Source organism: Pelophylax lessonae, assembly GCF_965119305.1.
Source record: "Pelophylax lessonae genome assembly, chromosome: 13".
Lineage (NCBI taxonomy): Eukaryota > Metazoa > Chordata > Amphibia > Anura > Ranidae > Pelophylax > Pelophylax lessonae.
Genome location: NC_138780.1, coordinates 130,411,149 through 130,430,142, shown reverse-complemented (window position 1 = coordinate 130,430,142; position 18,994 = coordinate 130,411,149). Strand labels below are relative to the sequence as shown.

Below are 18,994 nucleotides of genomic sequence, written 5' to 3'. Positions count from 1 at the left end.
ACGTGCCTCTATCCCTAATTGTACGTACAAACATAGAACAGAGGTTATGTGACTTTAACCTCCCTGGCGGTATGATTATGTCAGGAATTATATACCAAAAGCGGTACAATTTTTTTCATGGAAATTTGGCGTTATGTATTATAGGCCTACAATTCTTAGTAATTACTGACTTAAACCTGACCAAAACAAGAGTCTAGTAGACATCCCAGATGTGATAAATTTGAAACACAAAAGCATGAATTATAATCGAATCAATAATATAATTTTATTATATAATATATAATATATATAATAAAATTATATTATTGATTAGATTATAATTCATGCTAGGGATGCACCGAATGTTCGGCAACCGAACATTATTCGGCCGAAAATAGCAAAAAAAGCACTTTCGGTGTTCGGCCGAATAAGTAAAAAGGCCGAATAAATTTGTGCCGAACAATGTCCCGACCGGCGACCCGCCATCCCCGAGTATCACTGTAAACATAGCCGGAGGCACTACAGCGGCGGTCACTAAATGTAGGCCCGCGGTCCATTGGAGGCCCGCGCGATGCTTCCGCCCGGACCGCGAGCCCGCTACCTAGGAGTCCTTCAGTCCCCTTCCTCACTGCGGCTCCCGGCTCCCTGCTCACACGCCGCCGGTGTCCTGTCCGGCCGCGAGTAGGGGGTGTGACGTCACGCGCGCGTCCCGCCCCCTGCTCCTGACTGCGGCTCCTTCACACTCGGTCCAGCGAGCTAGGACGTGACACTATGTGCACGCCCGCCCCCCTGTTCGCGGCTTTTGGCTCCGACCTGGCTGCAGTTCAGGTATGTGGAGCACATTTGGGGGAGAATACGGTAGCTGCCCAAGCATTAGTGTGCAGACTGGCATATTTTGCCATATGTTGCCATGCTCATTAGAGTGCCCTATAAAGTGCCCCTTAAGAAAAAAAATGTGCCCAACAGAGTGCTCCCTTGACATAAAATGTGGCCATCAGCTTGCCCCTTATTTTATGCTAAGGGACATGCTGATGAGCATATTTTATGTTAAGGGGCACTCTGATGGGCATATTTTATGTTAAGGGGCACGCTAATGGGCATATTTTATGTTAAGAGCAACGCTGATTTAAATGTTTTGTTTTGCCCATCAGAGTGCCCCCTAACATAAAATGTGCCCATCAGCGTGCCCCCTAACATAAAATGTGCCCATCAGAGTGCCCCCTAACATAAAATGTGCCCATCAGCGTGCCCCTTATTTTATGTTAAGGGTCACACTGATGGGAAAATTTTATGCTAAGGGTCACGCTAATGGACACATTTTATGTTAAGGGGCACTCAAATGGGCATATTTTATGTTAAGAGCAACGCAAAATAAATGGAAAAAATGCGAAACACCGCGTTCGGTATTCGGCCTTCGGCCAAGCATTTCATTATTATTCGGCTTCGGCCAAGAATTTCATTTCGGTGAATCCCTAATTCATGCGTTATATATCATTTATATATATATATATATATGTGTGTGTGTATGTATATGTATATATATATATATATATATATATATATATATATATATATAATATTTAACGCATGAATTATAATCGAATCAATAATATAATTTTATATATATATATATATATATATTTACGTGTGTATATAGGTATATATATTTATGTGTGTGTGTGCATATATATATATATATATATATATATATATATGTAATATAAAATGTGTTATGTGTTTGTGTTTTGTGCAACGTTTTGAATTTCCCTCCCTAGTTCCGCTCCCATGCAGCATTGCTGCTGCAGGGAACAGAACTAGGAAGTCATCACACCGACGGACAAGCGGCGGGGATCTCGGCTGGCGGTCACAGCAATGAGAGATCATCGCTGGATCGCCAGGAGAAGGTAAGAGACACCGCTGCGCTCTCTGCACATCCACCCCGAGCGTGACTCGGGGATACCGATCCTGGACTAGAAAATCCACCCCGAGTCACGCTCGGGATTACCGCCAGGGAGTTTGAATGAGGCAGGTCACTAACTGAAATATACGTACATAGAAAAAAATCAAAACATGGTAATTTATTCAGTTTCCAAATATGATGCAGACATATGTGAAAAGAGCTGACACAGAAACATTTATATAGTAAAGAAAAATTTATATTAAAATAGTCGACCACATTAAGACCGCCCGCCGCAGATTTACTGCGGCAGGCTGCCTCTCCTGCGCGAACTAATGTAGCCCTATGTTGGTTGTGCGCGTGGTGCTGGGGGGGCGGGGATGCTGATGCACAGGGCTGGCGGCCGTGATCGCCCCAGGCATCCGCGATCGCTCCCTGCTGAGAGAGGACGGGCAGCTGTTGTAAACACAACTGACTGTTCTTCTCTCTGAAATAATCACAGAGCGCCTGTGATCCTTCTATATAGGATCACAGTTCTCTATGATCATTTCACAAGCCCATCCCCCATACAGTTAGTAAACACTCCCCTAGGCTCACCCTTAACCCTTTAAACACCCACTAGGTTAACCCCTTCCCTGCCAATGTCGTTATTATAGTAGCAGTGCATATTTTTAGCACTGATTATTGTAGTAATGTCACTGGTCCCCTCAAAAGTGTCAAAAATTTTTAGTTAGGGGGTCGCAAAGCCAACAGAATACTGGGATGCATAAAAAAGGGTATTCACTCCAGAAATAAAGAGATTATTCTCCCTCTCTACAAGTCTCTGGTCCGGCCACATCTGGAGTATGCTGTCCAGTTCTGGGCACCGGTCCTCAGGAAGGATGTGCTGGAACTGGAGAGAGTCCACAGAAGGGCAACAAAAATAATTAGGGGAATGGAGGGCATCGGCTATGAGGAAAGACTACAAGCACTGGACTTATTCTCTCTCGAAAAGAGACGATTGAGGGGGGATATTATGTCAATGTACAAATACTGTACTGGCGACCCTAGCATAAGGAACAAACTATTCAGAGAAAGGGAATACAATAAGACACGTGGCCACTCACTAAAACTAGAGGAAAGGCGGTTTAACCTTAAAATATGCAGGGGGTTCTTCACTGTCAGAGCAGTAAGGATGAGGAATTCTCTTCCACAAGCAGTCGTATCAGCAGGGAGCATCGATAGTTTCAAAAAACTATTAGATGGGCACCTTAGAGACCACAACATACAGGGGTATACAATGTACGTTTAACAGCAAACACACACCCACACATCATAAGTTGAACTGGATGGACGGATGTCTTTTTTCAACCTCACTAACTACCGGTATGTATGTAACTATGATGCAAAAAGATACCTGTAAATACAGGTTTGTATAGGAATGCAAAAAATCTCATGTATGAAAAAACAAAATGGCCTTATCAATTACATGTCAACATCAAAAATACACTCAGTATCTAGGAGGGAAGTGAGAGCGCCAAAGCAGACGTCTGACTCAGGGCTGTGGCGAGAATGAGCTGCCTGGTCCAAAGGGGGGAGGGGGGAGGCAGCCAAAGAGATCCGGGATCGACCATGTACTTTTCTACGAAATATTATTTACCTATTATAATATGAATTTTTTACTATATGAATTTATCTGTCAGCTCTTTTCACATATGTCTGCATCATATTTGGGAACTGATGTTATATATCTGTATGAAATACTGAATGTGCAATAAATGACCATGTTTTTATTTTATCTATGTGTATTTCAGTTAGTGACCCGCCTCATTTAAAGTTCCATGACCTTTGTTCTATGGTTTGTACATAGTTGTGGTACACCTGATACGTGGTCACCAGAACCTGCTTTGTGCTTAATTTTATAGGCTCTGCCAGGTTCCTGGGTTCTTGCAGGGGAAGTAATTATCTTTTGGGCGGCAGGGTCCTTCTGTGGATCATTTGCTATCGGTAGGAGCGATGGGGGAAATTTATGAGCCAAATTATCTTTTCAATAAAGCACTGCAGACACCGCCTGAGAGTCTGACAGCCAGAATGGAAAGGTGTGCTGCTGCCTCCCTCTCTCTGGGTGACACGCCATTATTCTGTTATTAACCCTTTCACTACATGGTGCTTTACAGTCGCAAATATGTAGTGTTGCGTGTGTGGATTTTACCAGCCCATGGTAATATTTAAATAAGTACAGTAAATATATTTTCTTATGCTTGCCATATACTTTTGAAAGATTCTTTTTTTGTATATTTAAAACGATTCAATGAACACAAACAATATTGCCACATTCTAGGTGCTAAAATAATCACTCTCAACAGATAATCTTTCTACAGGTAATGGGTTTTCAAAAGATTTTATTAGTACACATGACTGTTCAGTACACTGGCCTATTGTGGTCTAAAAGATATAAGCTGCCATGAAGAGCACAAAGCAAGCTAAAATGATCACACAATGCGGTTGATTTACTAAAGGCAAATAGACTGTGCACTTTGCAAAGTTGCTCTAAAGCAGTGATGACGAACCTTGGCACCCCAGATGTTTTGGAACTACATTTCCCATGATGCTCAACTACACTGCAGAGTGCATGAGCATCATGGGAAATGTAGTTCCAAAACATCTGGGGTGCCAAGGTTCGCCAACACTGTTCTAGAGCTTAGTAAATGAGCAGAAGCTCTGCTGACTTCCATCATCCAATCATGTGCAAGCAAACATACTGTTTTTTTTTTAATTTTCTTTGCATGTGATTGGGTACTCTTTACAAAGTGAAGGTTTACCTTCTTTGCTAAGCTCCAGAGCTTAGTACATTTACTGTTGTTTTTTCATTTAGAGTCATTTTAATATTCTTCTCAAAAAATGTCTCCATCAGATTATGGACAGCCCACAGAAATTCCCCTATTATATAAGGCTAGCTAAGATATGTGCTTTATATTAGCCAGAGTAACTCCACTTTTGTTGGAAAAAAAAAAGGCAGTTCCTTCTGATAACTTTGTTAATAGAATGAATCCTGCTTGTTCCTGCTCTGAAAAAAGAGCTGTATGTTTTTTTGGATACCGATTATGAATGGGAGTGACTAATTTTAATTGATAAACAGATACGGTGCCCTTCCACAATTGCATCAATAACTTGGATCCACATGTACCCTAAGGGCTTGTTCACACTGCTCTGACATGAAAGTCACATAACTTCTAATCTGACTTTGCCCTGTGATTTGAATCTGGAGGGTGGAATCTCACGCCGAAATTAAAAAAAAAAACAAAAAAATAAATAAAACAGCATTGAGTCCCCCTCAGACCCTTATCTGAGCATGCAGCAGGGCAGGTAAGGAAAGGGGGGGGGGGGAGCGAGCACCCCCCCCCCCTGGACCATACCAGACTACATGCCCTTAATATGGGGGTAGGTTCCTTTAGACAGAGTGGGGGCTCTGCACCCCCCCCCAAAGCACCTTATCCCCATGTTGAGGGCAGCTGGGTTGCAGTTGAAGGTATTGCGGGTTTGATCTGGCACCCTTTCCTTACCGCCGGGGAGTGTGGGGCAGCTGGCTGAAATGGCTTCAGTTGCTTTTACACATCCCTCCCCTGTTTCTCCCTGTCCAGTCACAGCACACAGCCTGAGGTGGCTTGAGAACGCCCCGGTCAGTAGATCTCCCATCGCCCCCACCTTGCTGCACTATCCTTCCCTAGTGAGCCGCTGCCATCACATGCATATGGTGGCCAGGTGACGGACAGGCTGTGATGCTGCCTTTCTCCCTTGGCCTGTGTCCTACTGGGGATGATGCACATGCCTTTCGCTGCGCTGCGTAAAGTGCTAACCCTCCCACCCACCCCCCACGGAGGAAGCCATAAACAGAAAGGAGTTGTAAAATCTCAAGGTTTTTCCCCTTAATGCATAGGATGGTTGCAACTTCCCCCCAGACCTCCCGTTATTCTTACCTAAACCTGAACGTTCCAGCAACGAGCAGGAGCCCAGCAGCTTCAGCCGCTGTCTCAGGTCATCATTGGATAGATTGGCTCCCGCTGCTGTCATTTAAATCCAGTGACACGAGAGCGGGGGGACGGGGCTGAGTCCTACTGTCTGTGTCAATGGGCGCAGCAGCAGGACTTGTCTGTGTCAATGGGCGGACCAGTAAAGCGGCTCTCCATGGGGGCACCCAATGAAGAGGAGGAGCCAGAAGCGACACCGGGGCACTCCAGAAGAGGAGGACCGGGGCTACTCTGTGCAAAACCCTTGCACAGAGCAGGTAAGTATAACATGTTTGTTTATTAAAAAAAAAAAAACTAACTTTTACAATCACCTGAAGTGTAATCTGCAATGCATTACATTCATTGGAGTACACGGGAGACATGCACATATACGCACGTACAATGTAAGCGCACACATTGAGGTGCCTACCCATGAAAACCTCTATCCCGATACACATTACATATCGCCGCACAGAAACTGGCTCCTAACTTTTTCAGCTGGCTCCTAGTTTCAAAGCAAAATTTTCAAACCCTGGTTTGTTGGATGCCTGGTGGTCATTGCTGGCTTTAGCAAGTGTTTTTTCCGGAGGATTCATCTATATAGAGTGCATATTGATCTGTTTTTGAATAGGAGATCAATATGACTCTGTAGGAGGCGGTGTAATCTGTGATGGAGGAGTCACGGGGAGAAGTACTTACCTGCTATTCTTGTCCTTTGAACCTGTTAGATGAATTTTGCATGGACTTTCAAACACAATATTTATTGATAATAAATTTATATATCCACACTATTTATTGATTAGTATCAATAAATGAATCGATTTATCCAGTATTCATTTTTTTAGAAAGACTTTTTGACGTATTTATTTTTATGATATATTGTGGTATAATTTTTTTTATTTATTTATCTTTTGGCTTGCACAAGCACTTTTGAAGGAATCTTTCACTTATCTATTTGTATGAGAATATTGTGGTTTATTTGCCTAAGCACTAGCACTTTAAGGTACATGTGGATACCACTTATTGATGCAATTGTGGAAGCATGCCTATCTATTTAGGGACTTGTTTTGTTGTGTATTCAGACAATTAGATTGCTGCATCCTACATTTTACCTGTACACTAAGCGTAAAAGTATTCCTTTTATACACAATCCATTTTAATCAGCTGGTGCATTTGGAGTGCTCTGATGAGAAACGTTGCAGTGTCTCCATCTCTTTAGAGTGATTAACCCATAGAGAATATCTCACAAAAAATTATATTTTTGTTGCAGAAGATGCCTAAAACGTGATGTGTATCTTAGTGCAGAGTACTTCACACATGCAGAAAATGACTTTTCTGAAGGCGTTTTGTACACTAGATGTGTACGGAATGCCTTAAAGCAGTGTTCCAGCCTTTTCTGTGTTTATTAAAAGTCAGCAGCTACAAAACGTGTATGAGCTGACTTTTAATAAACACACTCTCACCTGTCCCACGATCCAGTGATGCGGGTGCTTGAAGACTCGATCCTCTCCCTCTGGTCTTGGTGGCACCGGCATCACTAGTGTGGGCACCCGGCTGTGACAGCTTGCGGCTGCACAGCCAGGTGCGCACTGCGCATACACGAGTAGGTAAGTAATGATTAACTAGGTACCCGCTCCCCCCCCTCCCAAAAAAAATGACATGACAAATGTGGCATGTCAGGGAGTTAGAACTACTTAAAGCGGAAGGAGCAATATTCTTTATACTTTATAATCTACAGTGGCTGCTGTTTGAAAAGGAAAACCATTAGCTGTGCTTTAGACAAAGGGCAGTGTGAACTCACCCTAATGCCTAATTAACGCCATACCTAACAGCTTTTTGCTAAAAGCTGGTATCCTCAGTTGTTAATGTGAACTCCAGGCAAACCGCTAAACATACAGTGGTTAAAAATAATACATGTGCTGTACATGGAAACAGATATGTAGTTCTGTTCAGCCAGTCTTGTGAATTACACATTTCTGCCTCATTTTACTGCTCCCTGACTCTTCTCCCTGCTTATTGGACAAAGATGTGATGCTGATTCATTTTCCAGTGCGTAAGCTAGAGGCAGAGAGCTGGTATTCAGTAGGAATCTGCATTGCTAAACCAAAAAGAAAGTGTGTCACCTGCCTATGTGGGGCAGAGGTGTGTGAACTACAAGAGCAGTTGAACAAAATTACAAATCCTTTGGAAGGTAAAGCAGACAACATTTTTTTTTTTTAAATCAGAAACAAAGTTTATTGAAGGAAACAAAGAAATCCAGACTTCACATAGTATACATCTTTCCCAAAAAGTACAACCATATAACAGAAGCATCAGAAACACTCAAACAGTCCAATGCTGAAAGGTACAAGGCAAATCAAACATAACACCAACATGCTCGTGCTCGTCTTGCCCCCCCCCCCCCGAGAAGCCCCCACATCAGTAGCAAAACAGTTACTGTAGTAGTCGGTCAAGGACCAAATCATTAGGAGCTAGGCCGGGAACCGCCAGCCACCCACCCCAGATCCTGCCATATCTAAGCGGTACTCCTCTATGCTGGTATACCAGACACTCACACCGTAAAGTGGCACCCATGGCATGCACCCACATCTCTAGCGTGGGGGGAGATGGAGCAATCCAATGTTGTAAGATGACTATCCGGGCCTGAAACAGAGCCCTGGAAACCGCCAATCTAATATGACGTCTTGGGTAAATTCCTCCACTAAACCAAGAAGGCAGGGTTTTGGGTCCACTGGCACTGAAAGGAGATAAGCAGCATTAATAGTCTGAACCACTGCCCTCCAATACCTATGGAGCTTAGGGCACCGCCACAAGAGATGAATAAGATCACCACAGTCCCTGCTACACCTGGTGCACAGAGGGACCGCCCACAAGCCCATCCTGGGCTTACGGGCCGGAGTGCGATGCACCCGGAGGAGTATGTACAATTGCGAGAGTCTTTGCGTCACATTCAATGAGCTGCGCCGACTCCAATGCCTCCTCCCACTGGTCATCAGTAAGGTCACCCACATCAGCCTCCCACTGTGATTTAGCTGAGCTAGGAAACTTTTCCAGATAGTCTCCCAGTAACATTGCATAACACTCAGAAATAAACCCCTTAGAAGAATCGAAATGCTTCATCATATAAAGGACTGGGGTCGGGGATAACTCCAGGGATTGCAGGGAGGGCTGGGCTTTAATAGCATGCTGCAGCTTTAGGTATGAAAACATCATGCTCCAGGAGTATATCAAACCTGGCCTGCAGCTGAGCAAACATCAGCAACCCGCCAAGGTCAAATAAGTGGCGAAGGTGGGTACCCCCCCGCACACGCCACAGAGCCCCACACTGTAGGTCCGCCAGTTCTGGGTAGGTCGTGTTGCGCCAGATCGGGCTGTACTCCGTAAAACTAGCCACTTTTTGAAGTTGCTTCGCCTTAGCCCAGATCTTGTGCATTAATCTATATGTGGGGAAGAGCTTGTTCGATTTTGAAAGCAATTGCGACTCCAGGGCCTCAGGGAGGCTATCTGCGCCCACTGCATGAAGCACCCCCCCCCCAGGGTTGAGTCCCTCAGCCCCCGTCCCCAGACACTAAGGGCCCCCAACAGGTGCTGTAACTGTGCCGCCAAATAATAAATCCACGGATTAGGGAAAACCAATCCCCCAGCATCCTTAGATCTTTGTAGTTGCTCCAACCTAATCCTGGCTGCACCCGTCTTCCATATCAGAGAGCGGAAAAGGGAGTTAACCAATTGAAATATTTTCAATGGGATAACCACGCGGGTATTATGAAGAAAGTATAAAAGTTGGGGTATTAAAATCATTTTTACTAAGTTCGCTCTTCCGGCTACTGAGAGCCAAAGTTTGGACCAAATTCCTATTTTATGCAGAAAACATATTTAATATGGATACTATGTATATAGGTTTTTTTCTTGGAGTTCCACTTTAACAACATGGAAGCAGCGATTTTCCCATGAGGCTGGTGCAAGAACAGAATACGTAATAGTCTATTTTCTAATAAAAATATCTGTAATGATAGCGATGTCATTTTTTTTTCTCTTTTTTACACTGTATTTAGAATCTGATTACTAAACTTGTTTATCATAATTTAGTTATGCATCCACTCTGTGATTAGACACATGTGATTATTGAGAATTCCTCTCTCTTTACTTGCAGGCTTGGAGATCAGTTCTACAAAGAAGCGATTGAGCATTGCCGCAACTACAACGCCAGACTATGTGCTGAACGCAGTGTCCGGCTTCCCTTCCTTGACTCACAGACTGGTGTGGCTCAAAACAATTGCTACATCTGGATGGAGAAAAGGCACAGAGGGCCAGGTAGAGTACTGGTCAGTGCATTCACGCAGCATCTATATATCCAAAGACTGTTAATGTCAGGCAATCTGAATCTCCTGTATATAATATTGTTTTGTTGGATTTCCTGTGTAACAAAGTAATTTCAGTCACTGCTCTGACGGAGATCTGCAATTGCACCATTTTCATAATGTGCAAAACTTGGTTTCTCTTTGATTTTGTAGTGAATATCAACCACCAAGGAAGTATCAAAACCAAGCAGCAACTAAAGAAGCAAATATACTGACATAGGTCGAAAACAAGCGTGACTTTTTGTCAGACATCAAAATTAGGGCTCTTTCACACGGTCCGCCTCCGTAGGCCGATCCCCGCTGAGCCGGCGGATGACAGCTCCGTCTCCGCTTGCAGTGCAGAGAGGGAGGTGTCACAGCTCCCGCTGCTCTCTATGGGGAATCGGATAAGAGCAGACCGCCTGTCCGCTCTCATCCCATCCCATCCCATCCGATCCCCAGGACGGATGGAAAATAGGGTTTCCATCCGTCCGGATTTCACGGACAGGATCGGATGCAAATGGCAGCGGGTGTCAGCGGACATGTCACCACTGACATCCGCTGCTCCATAGGGCTTAATGGGGCATCCGATCAGATCCGCCTAAAAAACTAACAGGCGGATCTGATCGGACCGCCCGTGTGAAAGAGCCCTTATGGGGGACACTCTTGACCGACTCTGTCAACAGGTCCTTTTTTTAATTTAGATAGGTTTATTTGTAAGACAAACAAGGAGGTTTCTCCGATGTAACCCATGTGACCCACATTGTAGAAAAAAAAGGAGGGGGCAGGAAGTACCCCTACCAAAAGGAACAGGACTTTATAGGAAATGGTGTTGTCGCTGAGATGAGCACATACACACACATATATATATATATATATCATAAAAAATACATTTTATTGTATAAACATGATTAAAAGGTATCCAATTTAGACATAAAAACGTGTACAAAATCATAGCAAAACGGCTTCAACAATTACACATTTGCAGTTCTTTCATAAGTACATTAAGGTCCAAGGCATTTCGCAGAACACTTTCTCTGCTTCTTCAGGGAACTTTAACTACTTCAGCTCTGGAAGGTTTTACCCCCTTAATGACCAGGCCATTTTTTGTGATTCGGCACTGCATTACTTTAACAATTGCGCTGCCATGCGACACTGTACCCAAATACAGTTGATCTTTTTTTTTCCCACAAACAGAACGGTTTTTAGATTTTGCACTTTAAAAAAAGGGACAATTTAAAAAAAAAATATATATATTTTTTACTTTCTGCTATAAAACATTCCCGATAAAGAAATTTAAAAAATCAAATTTTTTTTTATCAGTTTAGGCCAATTTGTATTCTACTACATATTTTTTGGTAAAAAAAATCCCAAAAAGCGTATTTTAATTGGTTTGCGCAAAAGTTATTGCGTTTACAAACTATGGGATAGATTTTTGGACTTTTTATTTTATTTATTTTTTTTTTTTATTAGTAATGGCGGCGATCAGCAATTTTTTAGCGGGACTGCGACATTGCGGCGGACAAAATCTGACACTAAGTGACACTTTTTGGGGACCAGTGACATTAATACAGTAATCAGTGCTAAATAATATGCACTGTTACTGTATAAATGACACTGGCAGGGAAGAGGTTAATACTAGGGGTGATCAAGGGGTTAAATGTAAGCCTAAATGTGCTTGCTAACTGTGGGGGGCTCTGTGAAAGGCACACAGAGATCTGTGTTTCAGCTTAGCTGAAACACACAATCTCACTGTGCCTGTGTGACAGGAGAGCCGCCTGCTTTGTTTACATAGGCAGGCGGCTCTCCTGTCAGTTTCTCTGAAGATCATGGGAGGCCGGCAGCGATCGAAAAAAACACTGCCGATAATGGTATGCTGCATCCCTTTGACTTCAATGCATAATCACGTCCCATTGACTTCAATGTAAAATTGCGTTCCATTGACTTCAACGCAAACTCGCGTCCCTTTGAATTCAATGCAAAATCGCGTCCCTTTGACTTCAATGCAAAATCACATCCCTTTCACTTCAATGCAAAATCACGTCCCTTTGATTTCAATGCAAAATCGTCTCCCTTTGACTTCAATGCAAAATCGTCTCCCTTTGACTTCAATGCAAAATCGTCTCCCTTTGACTTCATTGCAAAATCAACCCCTATTGACTGCAATGCAAAATCATGTCCCATTGAATCAATAGAATTGACTGCAGTGCAAAAATGCCAGCCACAATAATTAAATTTAAAACATTTTTTTTTTTTTTAAATTGTGCATTTCGTTTTTGTTTTTCAGCCAAGTGCATCCTGAATTTTCGGTTTAGGCACCAGAATTTCTATTTCGGTGCATGACTAATAAGAATAATACAAGGGAGTAAATGCTTTACAAGTTGCATCTACTGTAGTCTTTCTTAGTGAGTCAAATCATGTGCTTGTGGCAAGTCAGTACATTTTTTTTTTTGTTTAGCTTAGTCCCCTGCAATCTGTCATGCTGCCTAAACTATGTAGGCAGCCACCTTGTTGTCCTCACACACACTACTAAATTCTATAGGGTCAGTACCTTAATTTCATTAGGTGCTGCCTTTGATAGGAAAGCCTTGTAAGGTATTGTTTTCTTTTTTAAAAAAAATAGCAAACAGATTTATATTTAGCATCTCCCCCGCCAGCGATTCTGGCTCCTCTTCCTCTCTGGTAAGTGACAGTGCCCTTATAGGAAGCTGATTTCTATGGGGGCTCTCATGCAGAGTTGCTGCGAGCCTCGCTCTCTGGGTCTATAGACACAGACAGCGGGGCTGGGACCCGCCCCTCATCACTATCTTTGATTGACAGCAGAGGGAGCCAACCGCTCCCGCTGCCTCAGCAAAGCCTGTGAGACCAAAAAAGTGAGGGAAGAGAGCAGCAGCCGACAGGCTTAGCCTTAGATTAAATGAGGGCTCAGGTAAGTGTAAGGGGGGTGGGGATACAAATATCTAAACATTTTTTTACCTTAACCACATTAAGCTTGCCATACATGGATCTAAATTTGGCTGGTTCAGCAGAAACTGGCTGAATTTCGATCCATGTTTGGCCACTGTGGTTGAACAGAAATCATTTTACTGATTGACAACTTCTGTTCATCTGCCCGGTCCCTGTTGGGGGAGTCTCCTGTCACAGTTCTGTTGCTGTCAGAATACAAAAACACAGTAGGGAGGGATTTCCACATCCAAATCAAATGTGTGAATGGGGGGATCGAGTCAGTTTTTTTTGTTAAAGTGAGAAAGAAATTAGTTTCAGTGCTCACCAAGTTACCAAAAAATATAATTTCTCTATCGTTCATCGACAGACGCAGCTCCATCATCTTTAGACCAATGGGTTATGCACCTCCTATCAGGAATAGGAAGAGCACAACCCATTGGTCTAAAGATGATGGAGCTGCTTCTGTCGAACTTCAGAGAAAAGGATTTTATGGTAAGTTCTTACAAAAATCCAGTTATTTATTCAATGAAAGCAATAAATTACCATGATGCTGACACCTTCTAAGCAGCTTAACCACTTGCAGACCAGCCACCGTACAAAGCGGCAGGTCGGCTTATACCCGCGAAATGACGTACCTGTACATTGCTTCACGGGACCAAGAGTGGGGGCGTGTGCGCGCTGCTCATTTGCCATGGAGGAAGCTCATCTGAATGTCCGGCGGCCACGATTGCTGCCGGGCACCTGCGATCGCTCCTCATGGAAACAGAACGGTGGTCTGCCATTGTAAATACAGCAGACCGCTGTTCTGTCAGCAATGAACACAGGACTCTTGTGTTCCTCCTATTTAGGAACACAGGTCCCTGTGTTCATTTCATAAGCCCACCCCCCATACACATTTAACCCTTTGAGCGCCCCTGGTGTTAACCCCTTCCGAGCCAGTGTCATTGGTACAGTAACAGTGCATATTGTTAGCACTGATTACTGTAGTAATTTAACTGGTCCCTCCAAAAGTGTCAAAAATGTCAGTTAGGTGTCCGATCTGTCCACCACAAAGTCGCAGTCCCGCTAAAAATTGCTGATCGCCGCCATTAGTTTGTAGACGCGATAAGTTTTGCGCAAACCAATCAATATACACTTATTGGGATTTTTTTTTTACCAAAAATATGTAGCAGAATACATATTGGCCTAAAATGATGAAAATTTTTCATTTAAAATTTTTTTTTATTGGGAATGTTATATAGCAGAAAGTAAAAATGTTTTTTTTTTTTTTTTCAGAATTGTCGATTTTTTTTTTTTTTTTGTTTATAGCGCAAAAAATAAAAATTGCACAGGTGATCAAATACCACCAAAATAAAGCTCTATTTGTGGGAAAAAAAGGACATACATTTTATTTGGGTACAGTGTCGCGCGGTGGCGCAATTGTCAGTTAAAGTAACGCAGTGCCAAATCGCAAAAAAATGGCCTGGTCATTAACCACCTAGGCGGTAATCCCGAGCGTGACTCGGGGTGGATTTCTCATTGCAGGATCGGTAACCCCGAGTCACGCTCGGGGTGGATGTGCAGAGAGCACAGCGGTGTTCTCTTACCTTGTCCTGGCGATCCAGCGATGATCTCTCATTGCTGAGATCGCCAGCCGAGAGTCCCGCCGCTCCTCCGTCCTCCGTCGGTGTGATCACTTCCTAGTTCCGTTCCCTGCAATGCTGCATGGGAGCGGAACTAGGGAGGGAAATTAAAAAAAAAAAAAAAAAAAAAAACGTTGCACAAAACACATTTTATATTATATATATATATGCATATATATATATCTATATATAATATATAATGCATGAATTATAATCTAATCAATAATATAATTTTATTATATATATTATATATTAAATAATAAAATAATATTATTGATTCGATTATAATTCACGCGTTTGTGTTTCAAATTTATCACATCTGGGATGTCTACTAGACTCTTGTTTTGGTCAGGTTTAAGTCAGTAATTACTAAGAATTGTAGGCCTATAATACATAACGCCAAATTTCCATGAAAAGAATTGTACCGCTTTTGGTATGTAATTCCTGACATAATCATACCGCCAGGGAGGTTAAGGGAGAAAACCTTCCGGTCCAGAAGTGGTTAAATAAACCCTATTAAATGTGCGTATACTGATCCCAATGGCATAGACTAAAAAAGTAGGATACATCAATCTTAGTTGACAGAAACCTAACATAACTTACAAAATTCCCTCTAAATCTAAAAGCTAAAATTTTATGTGGGTAATAAATAAGCTCTGTATGTGAATGAGGTCTAGGGGCTCATTCATATACAGTATCTCATAAAAGTGAGTACACCCCTCACATTTTTGAAAATATTTTATTATGTCATTTCATGTGACAAGACTAAACAGATTACACTTTGCTACAATGTAAAGTAGTGAGGGTACAGCTTGTATAACCATGTAAATTTGCTGTCCCCTTAAAATAATTCAACACACAGCCATTAATGTCTAAACCGCTGGCAACAAAAATGAGTACACCCCTAAGTGTAAATATATTGTGTGGCCACCATTGTTTTCCAACACTGCCTTAACCCTCTTGGTCATGGAGTTCACCAGAGCTTCACATGTTGCCACTGGATTCCTCTTTTACTCCTCCATGATGACATCACAGAGCTGGTGGATGTTAAAGACTTTGCGTTCCTCCAGCTCCTGTTTGAGGATGCCCCACTGATGCTCGATAGGGTTTAGGTCTGGAGACATGCTTGGCCAGTCCATCACCTTTACCCTCAGCTTCTTTAGCAAGGCAGTGGTCATCTTGGAGGTGTGTTTGTGATTGTTATCATGTTGGACTACTGCCCTGCAACCCAGTCTCTGAGAGGGAGGGGATCATACTCTGCTTCAGTATGTCACAGTACATGTTGGCATTCATGGTTCCCTCAATGAGCTGTAGCTCCCCAGTGCCAACAGCTCTCATGCATCCCCAGACCATGACACTCCCACAACCATGTTTAACTGTAGGCAACACACACTTGTCTTTGTACTCCTCGCCTGGTTGCTGCCACACACGCTTGACACCATCTGAACCAAATAAGTGTCTCTTGGTCTCATCAGGCCACAGGACATGGTTCCAGTTATCCATGTCCTTAGTCTGCTTGTCTTCAACAAACCGTTAGCAGGCTTTCTTGTGCATCATCTTTTAGAAGAGGCTTCCTTCTGGGACGACAGCCATGCAGACCAATTTGATGCAGTGTGCGGCATATGGTCTGAGCACTGACAGGCTGACCCCCCCACCCCTTCAACCTCTGCAGCGATACTTTTGTTTTTGCTCCCATTTTTCATGAACTGAACTCAAAGATCTAAGACTTTTTCTATGTGCACAAAAGGCCTATTTCTCTCAAATATTGTTCACAAATCTGTCTAAATCTGTGTTAGTGAGCACTTCTCCTTTGCCGAGATAATTCATCCACCTCACAGGTTTTGCATTATCAAGATGCTGATTAGACAGCATGAATTTTGCACAGACAGCATGAATATTGCAATATTGCACATGTCCGGTGAGTATGCTGGCCATGCAAGAACTGGGATTTTTTCAGCTTCCAGGAATTGTGTACAGATGCTTGCAACATGGGGCCGTGCATTATCATGCTGCAACATGAGGTGATGGTCGTGGTTGAATGGCACAACAATGGGCCTCAGGATCTTGTCACGGTATCTCTGTGCATTCAAAATGCCATCAATAAAATGCACCTGTGTTCGGTGTCCATAACATACGCCTGCCCATACCATAAGCCCACTGCCACCGTGGGCAACTCGATCCACAATGTTGACATCAGCAAACTGCTCACCCACACGAGGCCATACACACTGTCTGCCATCTGCCCTATACTGTGAAAACCAGGATTCATCCGTGAAGAGAACACCTCTCCAAAGTGCCAGACGCCATTGAATGTGAGCTGGTGTGGTTACACGTGGTCTGCGGTTGTGAGGCCGGTTGGATGTACTGCCAAATTCTTTGAAACGCCTTTGGAGATGGCTTATGGTAGAGAAATTAACATACAATTCACGGGCAACAGCTCTGGTGGACATTCCTGCAATCAGCATGCCAATTGCACGCTCCCTCAAAACTTGCGACATCTGTGGCATTGTGCTGTGTGATGAAACTGCATATTTTAGTCATTTTAGTGACCTTTTTTTGTGTCTAGCCTAAGGCACACCTGTGCAATAATCATGCTGTCTAATCAGCATCTTGATATGCCACACCTGTGAGGTGGATGGATTATCTCAGCAAAGGAGAAGTGATCACTAACACAGTTCTATCTAGATTTGTGAACAATATTTGAGAGAAATAGGCCTTTTGTATACATATAAAAAGTCTTAGGGCTCTTTCACACGGAGCGGACCGCATTGCAAACCGCGCCGGCACTTTTTTTTTTCACGGATCGGATGACACTTGTAAATTGTATTTATACATAAAAATTAATTAAAAATGTTTTTTTTTTTTTCAGTTTCTTATGTATATAAGTAGGTTGTGATACTATAAAATACTTAAAATAAAACTTTAGTGCCGGTTCACATTTGTGCGATCACAGAGATTGCATGTAATTCGGAGCGCACTGCTCCTAAAATTACATGCGATCTCTGTGTGGTGCAAATTCAGCCATACAGTTTGTATGGCTGAATTCACACCGCAATCGCACTAAAACACGCACAGAACCCTTTTTTGGTCCGCAGCAGAATCGGATCGCATGGTGGTTCACACTAGTGCGATCCGATTCTGTGCGAACTTTCAGATCGCACTGCGATATGCGATCTGATCTTGGGGCGTCGTTAACTTTTAATTAACACCCCCAGCAAATTGCATATGGCAGTGTGAACTGCCAGGGGTGCGGATGCGATGCGGGAACACGCTGTATATTCGCAGCGTTTCCCGCATCGCAGAAATGTGAACCGGTACTTAGTCAGAATGTGTGTTGTTGCGTCTAATGCCCTTAGTAGTGTTAGTAAAAAAAATTGTGTTTTAAAGTGTAAACAAAGTCTAGAATCTTCTTCCTTAGTGTCCTTGGTAAATAGAAATACACAAATATAAATGGGTCATATATAAATATCGATAAATATCGATATCATAAAATCAAACACTGTTTCCTAGGTAAACTCTAATCTAGCCATTATACATGTGAAACACAAATATGCACTGTGAAAAACTGAATGGCGTAATCGCAAAATCACAATATTGCAATATAATCACATAAACTAAAAAACAAAGTCTGAAGCCTTCCTCCTTTATGTCCTTTATAAATAGTATTGGTGAATACACAGATATAAGTGTATCATAAATCAATATCGTAAATTAAAACCCTGGTTCCTAGGTATACTCTCATACAGTGAGTAACCGTGCAAATAAATATGAAACACAATGTGTAATGTGAAAAAAAAGCAAAATCACAATATCGCAATATAATCGCATAAACTGAAAAAGTCCTTAAAAGTGCAACATGTACAGTATCTCACTAAAGTGTGTACACCTCTTACATTTTTGTAAATATTTTATTATATCTTTTCATGTGACAACACTGAAAAGGAAATGACACTTTTCTGCAATGTAAAGTAGTGAGTGTACAGCTTGTTTAACAGTGTAAATTTGCTGTCCTCTCAAAAAAAAACTTAACACACAGCCATTACTGTCTAAACCACTGGCAAAAAACGTACACCACTGAGGTAAAATGTACAAACTGGGCCCAATTAGCCATTTTCCACCCCCGGTGTCATCTGACCTTGTTAGTGTTGCAAAGTCTCAGGTGTGAATGGGGAGCAGGTGTGTTAAATTTGATGTTATCACTCTCAAGACCCTGAAACTGATCTG

At 42.6% G+C, this 18,994-nt stretch overlaps 1 protein-coding gene across 6 annotated transcripts in view; it reads left to right on the top strand.

The window, feature by feature from the left end:
* DPF3 (double PHD fingers 3) overlaps window positions 1-18,994 on the top strand; it is a 491,728-nt gene that overhangs the window by 189,514 nt on the left and 283,220 nt on the right. For all 6 annotated transcript variants that reach the window (XM_082275031.1, XM_082275032.1, XM_082275035.1 and 3 more), the window contains exon 2: window positions 10,016-10,176. In XM_082275031.1, coding sequence (XP_082131157.1) covers window positions 10,016-10,176 — 161 coding nt within the window. The remainder of the gene's footprint in view (window positions 1-10,015; window positions 10,177-18,994) is intronic.